At 38.6% G+C, this 16,864-nt stretch overlaps 1 protein-coding gene across 1 annotated transcript in view; it reads left to right on the forward strand.

The window, feature by feature from the left end:
• The first annotated feature begins 1,694 nt into the window (after window positions 1–1,694).
• The window catches only part of MEI4 (meiotic double-stranded break formation protein 4), a 71,020-nt gene continuing 55,850 nt past the window's right edge, over window positions 1,695–16,864 (forward strand). Inside the window, exons 1-2 of the mRNA XM_048937614.1 lie at window positions 1,695–2,014; window positions 11,211–11,459. Coding sequence (XP_048793571.1) covers window positions 1,972–2,014; window positions 11,211–11,459 — 292 coding nt within the window. The 5' untranslated portion in view covers window positions 1,695–1,971. The remainder of the gene's footprint in view (window positions 2,015–11,210; window positions 11,460–16,864) is intronic.

The following is a 16,864-nucleotide window of genomic DNA, read 5'->3' on the forward strand; positions in this document are numbered from 1 at the left end:
TCAAGCCTAAATCATCCTATCCCAAGACAGCTGCTTAAAAGCAGAAGGTCTCAGATTTGGTGCCTCTCAGTTAGCCTCCACTTGCAGGTATGACTCATACTCTAAAATAAAGCAGTTAGAGCCCCTTTCTTTTTTAAAACAGTAATGAACTTGCTTCTGTTTAATTCTTCCCCTAGGTTTGGAGGTAAAAGTACTAATGTCTCTCAATCTTTTCTTTCAATCATACCTAAAAATATTACGTGAAAAGATGGATGTTTTGTGCTACATAATGAGTGCCCACTTTGAAAAGTATCTGCATCACTTGCATGCACAGAAGATGCACAGAAAAGAATAGACACATTGTGTCTGTAAAAAAAATATTTTTAAAAAAAGTCTGAAGAATATTTTATTTCCCTATTTTTTTTCCCCTGGGCTTTCTCGAAAATTCAGTACAAAACCAGAATGAAAATATACTCTAAATTATTCAGTCAAGCTTATTTCTATCATTTGAAGCCTGAAATGAAAGTTCCAATGTGTTAATATTTTTCTCTAGTTGAGATGGTAAACTTATTTCTCAAATTAGATTTTTTAAAAACACAGTAGCTCAGAAATCTAGCACTATGTCTCTTGATAAAAGAGCTTTTATGAAGGGGTGGGCTTAAAGTGTTAAAAACAAAGCTGTGCAAGTAATCTGAGAATAAAAAAATGGGCTTGAAAATTGTAAAAGTATATATTGCTTGTCACATCTCTTTACAAAGACCAATCTTCCTACACTGAAAAGTCTCATACATTCTGATCAACCTAACCCCATCCCATGAAACTGGCTGTTATTGTTTTCTCACCTTGCCTCCTTCCCTCCTCAGCTGCAGACTCCATTTGTGGCCCAGAAGGCCTTAATACAAACTTTTCAATACTTCGTGTAAAAAATATAATTGTACATACAATAATAACTTATTTGATAAGGGGAAATGGTTTAAAACTAAAGGAGGGAAGATTAAGATTCGATGCCAGGGTTTTTCACTCACAGAATGGCAAGGTGCTAGTACTAGCTGCCTAAAGAGGTTGTAGCTGCTCCATCCCTGGAGGTCTTCAAGGCCACGCTGGACGGACCCTGGGCAGCCTGATCTATTGGCTGATATCTTTAAAGAGATTCAAACACCATGATCAAGCTTCATTCTCAGTACTGCTACTAACTGGGCTTGACACCAAGCACACATCAGTGCAAAAACTTGTGCAAGGCCATTTTAGGTGACTCAGCTGATAATGAGCTCCAAATAAAAGCACTACTGTATGAATGGAATGTTGTTTCTGCATTAGAACAAAATAATTTACTAATAGTTCTTTTCAGAAGGGTCTTTTTACTTCATCAGAGGTCTCTGATAGTCTTCGCATGCTCAGCAGATAGATATGGTCACAGAGATTAGGTAGATGGAGTAATTTATAGGTAGAAAGAGTTGAGCTCTTGTTTGCCCAGCCATCTGCAATACTGCTGAGCCTCGAGTTAAAAACAAGTTAGCCCACAGTGTGACAAGCACATCAATAGGCTCGTTATGTTGAAAGACTACTAATTTTTGGTGCTGGACACACAAGACCTGCGTGACAGAAAACTTGAGAAGTCAGACAATGAGCAACACACATGTTTAGATAGCAATGATTTATGTTTAGCAGGTATCCATACGTTTAGTTAAGTGTCAGGAGGATTTGTGAACCTGAAGTACGCAGCTGATGAGGAACCAAGGGAGGAAGTGTTGGGTAATAGGGCATAAAAGATGTAACGCTGTCTCTGCATGTGCTTCTCTTTGCAGGACGTCCACCATTTCAATCACAAATAAAATCTGCAGAGCAGGGCCCATAAAGCCTTGGATCGGGGTGACTGCTCGCCTCAGTGCAGTCCCTCAGCACGGAGCCGGGCCGCTACCCTCGAGGAGGCCGCTTGGAGCCGAGGTGCGGCCGTGGAGCCTGTGAGCACAGCTTCCCGCCACTGCTCCCTCCATGGAGCCGAGGTGCGTCCCCCAGGGTGGGGAACTCGCTGCAGGTAAGTTGGGGCTTCCTGGCAGCCTCGAGCTCGGTAGGCTGGGGAGGCGCTAAGAGAAGCTAGGCTAGCTCGCGGCCTCAGGAAACGCCCTCGGCCCGCCGCCATTTCGGGGCCGCGGGGGGGCGGTGTCTGTCGGCCGCGGCCGTTGCGGCGTCCAAGGACTGCTGTAGCTGGGCATGGCTGCAGGCGAAACTGATCATTTTTTTGTTTGTTTGTTTCTTTTTTAATGCAAATAACATTTAAGCACGTTGTATTGTTGCTAAATTGTCTTCTATAGGTGCGTTTTTGTTTGTTTGTTTTTAATGCTGTTCGGCTTTTAAAAATAAGTCTTTTTTTCATTCCGTGCTTTTATCAGTCACTAACAGAGCAATTTTCTTAATTTGAACGAAGTAGCTCTTAAATTGAATTAAAGTGCAAAGCATTATTTATTTTGTGTGGTCTCGGTTGTGAATGCTTGGCACCTCACGTTCTTAGTTTGCTGTCTTTCAGTGCTTCATAAATTATTACTCAAATGCTTCGCTGTGATTATAGTTAAGTTATTATCTATCATGTAGTTAAGCTTTGGTCTTTTACTGTATATTTTCCATAGGCTTCTAGGAATCTATCTCTGTGCCTCGTCTCAAGAACATTTGCTTTCTTCTGGGCCATCTCACCTTTCATTCTTCCAATATAAAATTTGGGTAGGAAAGCCAAGCCTTCTTGTAAGTTATTTAAAGGAAACTTCTCCACTAAGAAGTACTGATGTGGCAGGTTTAAGATCTTGTATGAGAATGGAATTACTTGGATAAAATTTGAACAGTATGGTGGTGTTCTATTCAATGTATATGGGAAGAGAAAAGGTGCAAAATATTCTGTGTCATCTTCTAGACTGTTTTTTTTTTTTAATCTGCTCTGAAATCCTGTGTTTAGGAACAGCTTGTTGCACTTGTTGTAATAGGTAGAACTTGGAGGTACAGCTGCTTGTCAGCCTGAGATTATGATTCAGGGTCCAGAATACCAATTGTGGTTTTATATTTAATGTAACTGAATGTTGTTGGCACATGTGAATATTTGTAATTGACTAACGGTCTGACTTCCACTTGTAAAGCTGTAATGAAAAGCATATCCTTAATTTCCAAAGCAAGTGGAGTTACATCCAATTGGTTTGATTACAGCTATGTTTTGGAAAGGGAGCATCTGTGTCATTGTAAGAGCAGAAAAATGCACACCATTGAGTTAAGCGTTAGTTTCTGAACAGCAGGCTTTATAGGATAAGTTCCCTTTTGTGTGCACCCCTGAAAAACGTGGGATTAGTAACAGTAATGTGTGGCAGATTGACTAGGTAACATTGTAAATAACACAGCAAAAACAAACAAACAGATCTCTTTGAAAAATAAAGCCAGTGCAAGATGAATTCTCCACTTGTAGTTAGAATATATGCATAATTTAAAGCAATCGAAAATCTCTTGCTTATGTTATGTTTTCTTACTTGGTCTATTCTGATGGGAATAGAACAAAAGCAGAATCTTCTTATCTCTTTAAGCCATCTGTATTTCATACACTGTCCTTGCTATCAATTTTTTGTAACGTTTCTTTAATAATAGTGATAGGGTTGAACTTTTGAGTGATTTAGGATACTTCTTTGTAAAATCTGGTATGTTTTTTTCTCTTAAAGAAGCGTCACTACAACAGTATGTTAGTACCTAGTTGGTATCTAAAAATGGGAGTTTGCACATTTTCAAATGCGAGGAAATAAAGTACAATTTCTTCACATGATCTTGCTGAACTCTAGTGTATACTAACATTATGAAAGGCTAAACAGGTTGGTTTATGCACATTTAGTTCTGGATGTGCTTGATGCTTCACTTGTCTTAGCACACGTATGCAAAGTTTTCTGTTCGTGAATGCTACTAAGTGTTCACAAGGCTGTTCTCTATTTTTTTTTTTCCTATGTTTTTTGTGTTTTGTTAATTTCTTCAGAGATATTTAGAAGACCTAGGATTACAAACTTCTTATTATAAGTGCTAATTTTAGCCCTGCATCATTTCCCTGCTTCGTTAGGCACTTTTTGAAGATCTGAGCTTTAATTGCTTGTGGTGCACTCATCTCTCTGAAGTTTGCTGTTCACGAGATGAGTTTGTGCATCATGTCTAGTCATCTGAACTCCCTCTGTAGCCCAGGAAGGGAAACAAGTGTTTCTGGGGCATGACTGACTTAATCAAACGGCAGATGTACGAATCGCTTCTCTCATTGTTGACTTTAGAAATCCCTGTTTCTGCCCATTGATCTTAAAGGAAGTCTAGCCAGTTAGCTCAGCTGAAGTCTTCTATTCTGTAGATTTCTGTATTCAAGAGGAGATAAATCCTGCCCCTTAAGTCTCACTGAAATCCGGAGGGGTTATGCTTGCTTATGTACTTAGTGCTAGGCAATATTTTATAGTTGGTGAATCTAAGAAGCTCTTTAATTATTTTTTGGGAATTTATCTGACTTCATTTCAGAGGTCAACATGATTTAAGAATTAAATGGTTTGAAGAAATAAATTTCACAATACATTTTAGTTGAGTTTCTTTGTGCTTTTGACATATTTCAGATTTTTTGTTTGTTTGTTTCAGTATCATTTTAACATCTTGTTCTTTTTTATAAAAGGAGATTTTTGAAAATGGCTATGCTGAAGGTGTTGTTTAGACTAATGGTAGTAAAACTGAATGTTTCAGTAAGTATGTACACATTATATATCTTTGTTTAAAAATGACACTGCCAAGCAGCATTGGTTTAATAAACATTTTACATATTTTACAATAAAAGCTGCTTAATTGGAACACAAGGCATACTTTAGTTCATCTTGATTATACAGCTGTCCCATTATCATTATTTATTATATACATAAAAGACAGCATTATGTTAGGCATACTAATTAAATCAAGTTTATTTTATTGTTGCTTAATGTTATAGCCATATGTGTCTGCAGCTCAGTTCTGCTAGAGCACTTGCATCATTTTGTGACCTATTTTGTGTTCCATTATAACAGGTCAGTAACTTGGTTGCCATCATGTAATGCATGAGATCACACAGATATGGGTGATTTTTCACCTTTATCTGCAGCATGTAATTGACAAACCTGTTGAAGTGAAAATTGTGCAGACAAAACTGTTTTTCCTATTATGTTTGTACCATTAATGCCAGACCATACACTTAATTTGGATTGTAAACTTTTAAAATATTTATAATTTGATGTTGTGTGGGACTGTTAAATAACTTTCAGCTGCACAGCAGCGGTGGCAGCAATTTAGTGCCTTTAGTTTGTAACCATCTATTTCAAGTATGAGGAGAACAGAGTTCTTTGATGCCTGGAAGTTAACTGCATTATAGCCTATTTTGTGTCTTACTGCATGAATTCTCGAAGTCTTCAATTTTGGATGATAATGGTCTGAACAAGAAATTGATGTTCTCAAAACAGTAAGGTTTTTGTCAGAGGCATTTGAAGTTTCTTCCATTATTAGATGTGAGTTACGTGTGTGAACTTAAGGTTGATACCCAGGTGTGATGTCCTGTAACAGCAAACAATTCTTCAAATACTTAATGATTTCAAATAAGTTCAGGTTTTGGTTTTATTTTCGAAGGCCTTGCCACTTTAAATCTGAGTATTTCCCTGTTTCTGTAAAGACCACTGAAACTAACCCTCCTATCATTGTGGTTTTCATGTCTTCAAGGTCAGCCAAAAATTTATGGGTAGGGTTCAGACAGATGAATTATTTAAAACTCACCTCCCTTACCCACAAACACTTCCTGAAGGACTTCTTAAAAGTTCTTGAGCAGAAGCTTTGCCTGTGTGAGCTGATTAGCTAATCCCTCAATGTCTGGTTTATGCAGGCGTTTCTGTGATAAGAGCCTGATAGAGGAACCCAAAACTGCCTAGGGAACACTCAGCTCATCCCAAGGTCACTGTTTTGGTGGGGCTTTTTTGTTTATTTGTTTTACTTCATCACTTTCTTTTTCTCCTTAGTGAGCGGTCCATTTTGATCTGACCGCTGACTTTAAGTTTAACCCTTTCTGAGCTAACTGAGGTTCAGGATGGACTTTAGGGAAAGGTTCTTCACCAAGAGACTTCCATAATTCCAATGCACGTTTTGATATTCTTTAACAATAATGTGAAGTCTTTGGAATTTAGAGTAGTGCTACATATATGAAGTTTCCAACTGAGAATAAAGCGAACTTTAAAGGTGATTATCTAAAATATATGTTTTTTTCTTATTTTTGAGTCTTTCTTTCTGTTTACTTGTTGTGGGCAGCCTCAGAACTGGGGTGAGATCTGTCAGAATGGTATCTTCCTGTACCAAGTGGTACAGGAACTGGTGTAGGAACTGCTACAGGAACAGTATGAACTGCTGCATCAAATGCAGCTGCAGAAACAGCAAATCACTGTAGAAAGGTAGCGTTTGTGTCTCAGATTTAACCTGATTATTTCTGCTTTCTTGCTAATTTTCTTACCTGAAGGAATGGCATGAAGCTGCTTCAGAGGAGGGTCAGGTTGGGGATTAGGCAAAGATTCTTCATCAGAGAGTGTTTGGGTACTGGAACAGATTCCCTGGGGCACAGGCCCAATCTTCTGGAGTTCCAGGAGCATTTGGACATTGCTCTCAAACGTAGGATTTGAGAATTTTGGGTGATGCTGTGTGGAGCCAGGAGTTGGATTCAGTGATCCCTTGGGTCCCTTCCAAGTTGGAGTATTCTGTGATTATATCTAAGGTCCTCTGAAGATCTTTTATCACCTCTTTGTTCCCCTTTGTCATCTACCATTGAACTGTGTAGGGCAGCTCGCGACTGCTTGGTTTGAGGTAATCCTAAACAAGTATATAAACTGGGAGAAGAATTCTTTGAGACTTAGGGGTCCTGGTTGATGAAAAACTTAACATGAGCTGGCAGTGTGCTCTTGGAGTACAGAAGGCCAGTGGTATCCTGGGTTCCATCAGAAGTAGGGTGGCCAACAGGACCGGGGAGGAGACTGTCCCCCTCTACTCTGCCCTTGAGAGGCCCCGTCTGGAGTACTGCATCCAGGCCTGGGGCCCCAATGCAGGGAAGATGAGAAGCTTTTGAAGAGAGTGCAGAGGAAGGCCACGATGATGACCCAAGGTCTGGAATGCCTCTCCTGTGAAGACAGGCTGAAGGAAGGCTTGTTCAGCCTGAAGAAGGGAAGGCTGCAAGGACACCTCATGATATCTAAAGGGAGTTTATAAACATGTGGGAAAACAATTTGTATGAGTAGATAGTGATTGAAGAAGGGGGAATGGTTTTAAACTAAAGGAGGGGAGATTTAGGTTAGATGTCAAGGGGAAGCTTTTACTGAGAGAGTGTTGAGGTGCTGGAACAGGTTGCCCAGAGAGGCTGTGAATGCCATGTCGCTGGAGGTGTGTAAGGCCAGGTTAGATGGGACCCTGGGTAATCTGATCTAGTTCTTGCTCTAGTGGCCAGCAACCCTGCCTTTGACTGGGGAATTGAAACTTGATCCTTGGGGTGCCTTCCAACTCAAGCCACTCTACAAATTTATGACTTCTAAAATTTTTTTGTACTTCTTTCAGCATCTGAACACTTACTCAGTGATCTTCCACAGTTGAGACCTATCTTAGTAGGGTTTGAGAGCAAGAGGGCTGGAGATAGGTTTCCTTCTTTGTGTCAAGATTCTGGAGACACCAGGCCTGTTTGACATCTGTTTTAGCTGATCCTGTCCTCTGACTGTGCTCTGAGTGAGGTTTGAGGCTTTGCATAGGAAACTTGTCATTGGTCTGTTTACCTTAGTGAGGGTGCTACTTCTAGCTGGGCTGCTGAGAGAACCAGAGACTTCCTCCTTAGCACTGAATGCAAACAGAGCTTTCTAAGTTGTTATTCTTACTGTAACTTGGGTACCAGACGTGAATGATTCTTCTTTCCATTCCTGTTGATATATTTTGACATTAGGAGCTAGGATGCATGATGACTTCTTTCTGCTCTTGTCATGGTCTTGTTTTGTAATTTCCAGTCTAAGATAATTTCTGGTTTAGTTCTTAACCTTTTTCTTCCTAGTCTATAGTGTCATTTCTATGCTGATGTGAGCAAAAATATTATTGATATCACTGTAGCTGCCAATATGCTTTTAGAGGAATGCATTCACAGTTGCTTGTCTTTGGTGTGATACTTCCTGAAAGCAACAGCTTGCCTTGCAATTTTTGCTAATGCACAGTTGGCAAATCTCTAGCAGCATCATCCAGTGTGTAATTTTCTAGGAGTTTTTTATACAGTGGTTTGTGAGAGAGCAGCTTTCCATTTAGGGAGGTGTGGGAAACTTGAATTGGTTTCTGCGATACCTGCTTTTAGTCCTGGAAACATCTCTTTCTGTGATCATAAAAGGAGAACGAGATGGGGATAGGAAGAGCAAAAGAAAAGAGAGAAATAAGCTGTTTATTCTCTATAAAATCTTCATAAAATTCATTGTTTCTAGAAATGCATGTAGGTATATCACTGCTAACCGTGAATTACCTGGTTTCAAGATTCCAATAGTATTATTTCTCCAAATATTGGGGGTTTTTTTGGTCATGTTTCTAAAGAAAACCATCTTTGTTATCAGTACTGTTTTGTGGATTTTTTTTTGGCTTTTCTTTGAATAGCAGCCCTACGAGGGTTTTTTGCACAAAAGTAATTCCCTTTTTTCAGATTAAGAACTGTGACTGCAGAAGTCTGTATGGAAATTTAAAGAGGAAAAAGCCTCTTTAAATCCAAATCTCATTGCTTAATTCTGTGCTGTGAGGATTAATGTGGATTGCTGTTAAGTGTTTTGATAACTGGGTTTTAAAGCAAAACTAGAATGGTTTATGTGATTTATTTATTTATTTACTACTGTGAATCACTGGATATTTCAATTACAAGGGCTGAGAACTTGGAATATTCAGAAAGAACTTCCTAACTTCTTGGCCTTCTAGTAACGTAGACATCCTTTCAGCAGTGGATTTTCAGAGGATGTATGGACTTATTGATTTACTTTCATAATGAAGAGGTATGGGCCAAGGCATATGAGGGGCAGGATCATAAGGCATCAGTGGTCAAACAGACAACTGATTCTTTGCTGTATGAGTGGAAATAAACAACATGATAGAAAAAAGGTATTGATGTTGATTTTTTTTTTTTTTTTTTTTGAATGATAAAACAGTGTGTGGATAGTCACAAAGCACTCAAATTAAATACTGTTTCCTACCCCATACCTTCTTGCAGCTTTCTTGAATGTAATTTGTGAAAAAATGCTTGTACTGACAAAATATATTACAAAGCAGAAAGTTAGTATTGCCTTTCTCTTCTATAAAAGCAGGTGAACCAGAAAGATTTTGCAAAGAGTTCCCCAGAGAACTCAAAATGAGAAAACAGCAATAAAAATCCATTTGAAAGAAGAATTTGTCTGCCTTAATCTATAGCTCTGCTCTGCAGATAAACTTTGTAAGAATGGAGCTTGATGTGTGTGTTGAGTGATACCTGGGTGAAACTTATGTTTAAGACAATGAGAATCTTGGAAGTGTATTTCAAGTTCAAAGGCAAAGATCTTTGATCCTTAAAAATTACTACATACTCTTATTTCTGTGTGATTCTAGGTATCTCATTTTATGCACAGCTTTGATGGTAGCTCAATTACTGGCATGGTTCTGTGTTTGCAAAGTACTTCCTTTGATGTATAAGGCAAAAGAGCCTTACAGCAGTTTGTTGTCCCACAGCAGTGTAGATTCTTTTGGGGGGAAGTAACTTACACTTTTCCCAGGGAATTCTTAAAAAAACTTGTGTGAAATGGATTTCAAAAGGCAGAAATCATGCAAAGATATTGTTTATGTATTGAATGATATAGGTATATAATGGTATAGATAGTGTTGGCTAGTTTCTGAGATCTTGCTGTTTCATTAATCGTTATCAGTACACTGATGCTTAGGCTAATTGTTTTTGCATGGGTAGAGCAGAAATGTAAGATTTCAAGTGGAGAACAGCAATAATTCTGAGCATGGGTCTAGATGGATCCCTAGGAATTTCTATCATCTTACACTTTGTGCACATGCTTCAAGATGGGAATGGTGTGTATCTGAATGGGTGGCATGCAAGGAATGTACAGGAATGTTCAGTAGCATTGGGAAGGTGGGGGAAAAAAAAACCCAAAAGGCATCTGTTTTTCTAAATGCCTCTGCTGGGTAAATAAATACATAATGTGAGGTGACTTACTGTCTAAAGTTGAGGGGGAAATTATCAGTTTAGTGATTCAGACAATCTGGTGAAAGGATGGCATAAAATGCCTCACTGAATTCTGTGCTGTTACTGTTTCAGATATTCAACACCATTTATTGTAGTGCTTGATTCATAGCTTCTTGGATAAAAAGATTTAAAAAATAGGATGATTGAGAATTTGTGTGTTAGGGCTAGGAGAAAAGCATAGGGAGGATTTTATTCAGTGAAAGTTTCTTTGCTCTTGCAAAGAACCTTATTGATGTGAATTTGTGTAAGTTACATGTGAACATGTGAATTCCTGTTTTGAATGGAAAGGACTGACTTTACAGTTCTTGATGGCAGGAATTGAAGAAAAGGCACCTTTACTCCAGCCTGAGTCTGCATTTTGTTAGCAGTATCTCTGAAAAGACTTTTTGCAAGCGTGAGATATGATGCTTATGAAGACTTAAAACCAAAGGTACAGCAGTACCAGGTATCCAAAACTGGAAGCTACCAATATCCTCAGGTGTTTGTTTTTATTTTTAGAGAATTTTTAGAGTTTTAGAGACTTTCTGATACCCTATCAAGAAATCATATGTGTTGGGTCTAAACTAATATAATACCTTTCTTCAGCCATAGGGTTTTAGTGATTTTTATTTTTTCCTAGGATTTTTAGCATTTTCACTTCTGTTTTAGTTGAAATAACATTGCTATTTAAATGTTGCTAGTATAAGCCTGTTTGGACTGTTTTCTGATTTCCATAATTGTTATCAAATGCTATGTTTATTGGTATTAGTACTGAAGCACAGCTCATGGATGTTTTAGTCTCACATTGTAGACAGCTATTTATATTTCTTGTGTTGTCCTAGGTTGATTTTTGGATTGTGGTAGAAATAAGATAATTGGTCTCACTGTTAAATGGCTTTCAAAGCTAAGGAAAGTGTGTGCAATTTGCTTTAATAAAATCATGGTGAAGGGTTTTTTTTGTTTTTTTTTTTTTTGTATGCAATAGGAGTCAAAGACAGAAGAGAAAATCAAATCTGGTATTTGAAAATATCAAAACTGGCACTGGCTTTTGCCATTATCCGCTCCAAACCACCAGGAAAGAGCTGCAAAGAATACACTGAGCACCTTGCCAAACTTGTATCTGAACAAGACTTCAACTGGAAATCGAAAGTTAAAGCACTAGAAGCTGAAATTTTTCGATTACGTCAGGAGCTTCTTTTGAACAGGATCTGTCAGAGAGTCTGCTTGGAAAATGGTGAGTTTCTGAAATCATTTCTGACAATCGCCATGCTGCAGTAGCAAGAAATAAAACGGCTTTCATGTAGCCTGCTCTGTTTCTTGTATGTAGATACTAGAGTTCTAAGTTCTAAGGTGCCTTCGTGGCTTTCCAGAAACCCTTAGACTGTAGAACAGTTACATAAGTTGTGATGAGATTTAGCTTGAAAATTTAATACTTTGTCAGAACTTATATTTTAACCCTCAAAATCAACATGTGTCATATGGAATAATTCCAGAAAAATACAAATATTACTGTATGCATGTTAATTCAAAATATTACTCCATAGTCTGCAAGATACTAGTATCTTAAAGACATTGTTTTTTTTTAACTACTTTAAACAAGCTTAAAATTAGAACATAGGCCTAATATGTTGAAAGCATGAATCCCTGATACATATGACAAGGAAAGGTAGGACAGGCAGAGAACTATATGCATGCTCTCTCTGTTAATGTGAACAGACACTGGATTCTGTGGGTATTTTGTGGAATCACAGCTCTCCAAGATCATCTGGTCCAACCAATTTATTATTATAAATGATGTATTAATGTAAGTTTGACATTGTAGGGTCCAGGAAAACCTTTTAAGTAAGGAATATGGTAATTAAAGACTATTTTAGCTGGAAGGAAGGGTATCTAGCTAGTTACTTTCAAAGTTGTGATTATTATTATTATTATTTTTTTTTAAGGAAGTTATCTAATGGAAAACTTGATGAGGCTTTAATGATGTAATGGGAATAAGTGCACTCACAGCAAGTTTACTGATGACACTAAGCTAAATGGTACAGTTGATATAACAGAAGAAAGGGATAGCATCCTAGGGGACCTGAACAAGTCTGAGAAGTGGGGCCATGTGACCCTAATGAGATTCAACAAGGCCAAGTGCAAGGTGTTGCACTCAGGCTGGGACAATCCCAGATGTGTACAGACAGACTGGGAGAAGAGAGCATTAAGATCAGCCCTGTGGAGAAGGACTTAAAGGTTCTGGTGGGTGAAAAGCTTGATGCAAGCCAAGAGTGTGTATTTGAAGCCTGGAAGGCCAACAGTGTCCTTAGCTATATCAAAACAGATTGCCAGCAGGGCGAGGGGGTGGTGATAGTCCTGCTCTACTTTGCCTTTGTGAACACCTGCAGTATTACATTGAGGTCTAGGACCTCCAGCCGAAGATACAGAGCTGTTGGAGCAGATCTAAAGGAAGGCCATGAAAATGATCATAGGGCTGGAGCATTTCTCTTAAGATTAAGGTCTGAGGGAGCTAGGCTTGCTCAGCTTGTGGAAGAGATGGTTCCTCCTTGTGACCTTCCAGTACTTAAAGGGAACTTAGAAGGAATTATTGATTATTGATTATTGAAAATTATTGATTTATTTTTACATGGGCTAATAGTGACAAGATAAGAGGGAATAGTTCTCTGCTAAAAGAGGAGAATTAGATTGGATGTCAGAAGAACATCTTTATTTAGAGGATAGTGAGGCATTGACACAGGTTGCCCAGAAAAGCGGTGGGTGCCCCATCCCTGGAGGTGTTCAGTGCCAGGTTGGATGGAGTCTTGGGCAGCCTGATCCAGTTGTTGGCAACCCTGTTGACAGATGGGGGTTTGGAACAAGATAATCTTTGAGGTTCTTCCTATGCCATTCTGTGATTCTGTGGTACTGGAATGCTTTTATATTAAAACTGTGCCATTTTTATTGCCTTGTGAAAAGATTGAAAAGATTTCTAGATTATAAATTTAACTGGGAGGGGTAATGTGTTAGACTTTACTTAGAGATTTTAATGATTTACTTTTTTTTTTATCACTAGACTCTCTAGAAAAGTGATTTACTAACTATTCATATTTAGTTATTCTTTACATGCCTCTTTTCTGCCACTTATTCCAAACATGAATAGTAGTTGTGGTTGTAAGATGGGAGATCAGCAGAACATGTCAGTAGACTACAGATTAAATCAGTTTGCACTGCTAGTAAACCTTCTAGTTAGAAAATATTTTGACATTTTAAATATTTATAGTTGTTCACATCAGCCCCTCCTACCTCACATGATGTCCAAGATGAGTAGGACATTCACATTTTTTCACAAGGGCTTTCCTTAACATTAAAAATTCCGAGTTCTTGGAGTCTAATTTTGATATGTTTGTCTTCTGTGGTGTTTCTTTTGACTGATTTGACTCTTCCCCCTCTCCCCCACCTCCCTCCAACCTTATAAAGTATAAAGTTTTCTGATAATGAAATTGAGCCATCTGTTCTCTTGGAAGGAAGATGCTCTTAATCAGACATGTGACTGCTGAGTGAGCATTCATAGTTACGGTTAAACTGGAGACATGCTCAGCCTCTTATCTTTGAGTAAAGAAACTGATAGGATATCAGTTGGTGAGTTCTGTTCACTCTTCTGTTGGTCTAGTTGATAATTTGTATCAAGAGCTAAAATTAAAGGAAGATGGTTGTAAAGGAAGATGATTTGTAGGGTTGTAAGATGATTTGTACCCGAAATAAGGGACGTTCTACTACTGAAATTTTCTGCTCTGGAAAATAAAATTCTTCTCTGTTGAGCCTGTCTTGAGATTTTCAGGTTTTTGGATAGGAGCCAAAAGGTGTCTGCTGCTGAGATAGCAAGGCACAAGGAGCATGACTCCCTTTTGGAAAGAAACTAGTGTAAATGGGGTTCCATCCTGTTTGCCTGAAGGTTACTGTATAGACACCAAGTTTTCTACCTAATGTTGTACCAGAGAAGTTCCCCTTTGGGCTGAGAATAGATGGGATTGTTCCTAGTGCCAGGTGTCTAGAGACATGGATTTTATTCTGCCTCCGTTTGTTTCTACAGCCATGTATTTGGAGTTGGCTTTCTGCCTAAAACAGTGCAACCTTTTAGAAGAATTTAGATCCTCAGCTTTTCTCTGGCTCTCTTGTGTTCTGTTTAACAATTCTATTAATGCAAAAATAGCAGGGTTTCACAATCTGTCACCAAAAATACTGTCACAGTAAGAGTCAGATACTGTTAGTCTCCTGCTGCCAATTGAGAGCTAAAGAGTTTGTCTTTCAGCCAAGGTTCACCTTACAGCTGAATCTTCCTTGCACTCTGTTCTGAATAATAATAATAGTTTTTTTTCTGAGGCTTCGGGGATTATTAGAGATGGCCTATGGAATTTTATTTCCTTCATGTGGGAAACGTGTGAGCTCTTTGAAACTGTGATGGTTGTTTTCTTCATCTAAGGATAAACACGGAATGGATGTACAAGCACTTGAAGAAGAAAGCAAAAAATACCTGTTTTTAAAGCCATATTATCTGAATTATTTTTATCCAACCTTGCTAAAGACCCTAAGAAGTGTATGTATCCTTGATGAAGGGAAGAAACATGGTTTACTTAACTAATTTGTTTTTCAGTATGAGTGGTTACATTTTAATGTGCTTTTTATGACATTGCTGTGGTATGCATTCACTGACTGTGTGGAAATATTTGACTTCATGTGAAGTTTCTTTCTGAATGCAAGGACTTTGGTATCCCTTTCATATGGTGGTACTTTGTATGTCAGCCATCCAAGAAGCAAAGCAAATCTTTTTGTAGAGAGACTGTGACAGACTGCGCTAATGTAGCATCATGCAGTCCAACAAGAAGTGCTAAGTCCTGCATTTGGGGAGAAACACCTCCAGGCACCTGGGCATGCTGGGAGCCACCCAGCTGGAAAGCAGCCTGGCAGAAAAGGGCCTGGGTTTCCTGGTGAACTCCAAATTGAACATGAGCCAGCAACTAGCCCTTTCTGCGAAGAAAGTTAATAGTATCCTGGGCTACATTAGGCAAAGTATTGACAGGGAAGTGATCCTTCCTCTGTATTCATCAGTACAGTACAGCATCAGTAGTGCTGATGCCGTACCTCGAGTGCTGAGTCCAGATCTGGGCTCTGCAGTACCAGAGGGACATAGACAGGAGTGAGTCCAGCAGAAGGCCACCAGGATGATGAAGGAACCAGAGAATTTCACCCATAAAGAGGCTGAGAGAGTTGGGGATGTCATCAGTGTATAGAAACATCTGAAAGGAGGGTGTAAAAAGAACAAAGCCAGGCTGTTTTCAGTGGTGCTCAGTGCCAGGTCAAAAGATAATAGATATAAACTGGAATAAAGGAGATTCCTTCTGAGTGTGTCTTAATTTCAACTGGGATGGAATTTGGGGGATTTTTTGGTGGTTTTTTTTTTTTTTTTTTTTTTTTTTTTTTTTTTTTTTGTCAGAATGTCTGGTATGATGCTATGCTTTAGTTCCAGAAGAAAAACAGTGTTGATGATACACATGCACACGTGTCAATATAGTTATAACGATGATCCTTTTCCTTTTCTCTAGGTTAGTAAATAAATAGTTTGATCTCAACTCATAAGTTGTACTTTGCTTTTTCTTTTCCCTCAATTATCTCCCACAGGGAAGCTGGGGGAAGTGATTGAACAACTGTGTGGTGCTTAGCTTCCTGCTGAGTGAGACCACAACAATACAAGGAAGCACTTCTGTGCTGTGCTGGTGATGGAGCACTGGCACAGGTTGCCCAGAATGTTTGTGGGGTCGCCTGGTTAGAGATGCCCAAAAGTCACATGGGGCAAGAAGCCAAGAGTGTTGGATCAGTTGACCTCCTGAATTTTCTTCCAACCTTGTAATTCTTTGTAGTTGTTTATTTTTCACCTTGCCAATATTGTCCTTACAGCTATGCTTATTGGTTTAAAAGAAAAAAAAGTTTGACTTTCATTTGATTCAGGATTAGAATTTGATGTAGAGAAGGAGGCACTACTGAAGAATGAGAACAAAACATTTGAACACTGTTGCCTCTTTGCTTTGGGAGCTGCATGAAAAGACAAAAGGTCTTATAAAGTATTGATTGATTTATTCACAGGTTGAAGCACCTGTCATCTAAAGCAAAATTCTTAACCATGATCAATTCATCAAATCAACAATCGTACTGTTTCTTGGCAGCCTCTGCTGAAGAGATCTGGAGAAGCTTGCAGCTGTTACTGCAACTCAATAAGGCATAATGGAATATTCAGCCCTTTTTTGCCTGGCAAATATCTGGGGAATGACAATTTAGAGGAGATAGATACGTTGCTTTGATTGTTTTAGGCTGATAGGCTTGACAGATTAATTCCAAGTTAGTTATCCGGGACATATTAGCAAAATTTGTACTGCGCATGTCTTTTGTTTTGCTTATCTTCACCATCAATCTTAGTTTATATTATTCCCTTTTTGTGCAGGGGACAGAAATTTACTGAACTGGTTGCTTCTTTAACAAAAACTAATAATAACGATTTTTCCTCTATTTTTTTAGTATTATTTCACTCATCCTTTCTTGTATCATTTACAGAAGGTCTTCATCTTCCCTCCTGTGTTTTTAGCTTCAACAGTAGCATGTAGTTGCTAG

This window comes from Lagopus muta, chromosome 2, assembly GCF_023343835.1.
Source record: "Lagopus muta isolate bLagMut1 chromosome 2, bLagMut1 primary, whole genome shotgun sequence".
NCBI lineage: Eukaryota > Metazoa > Chordata > Aves > Galliformes > Phasianidae > Lagopus > Lagopus muta.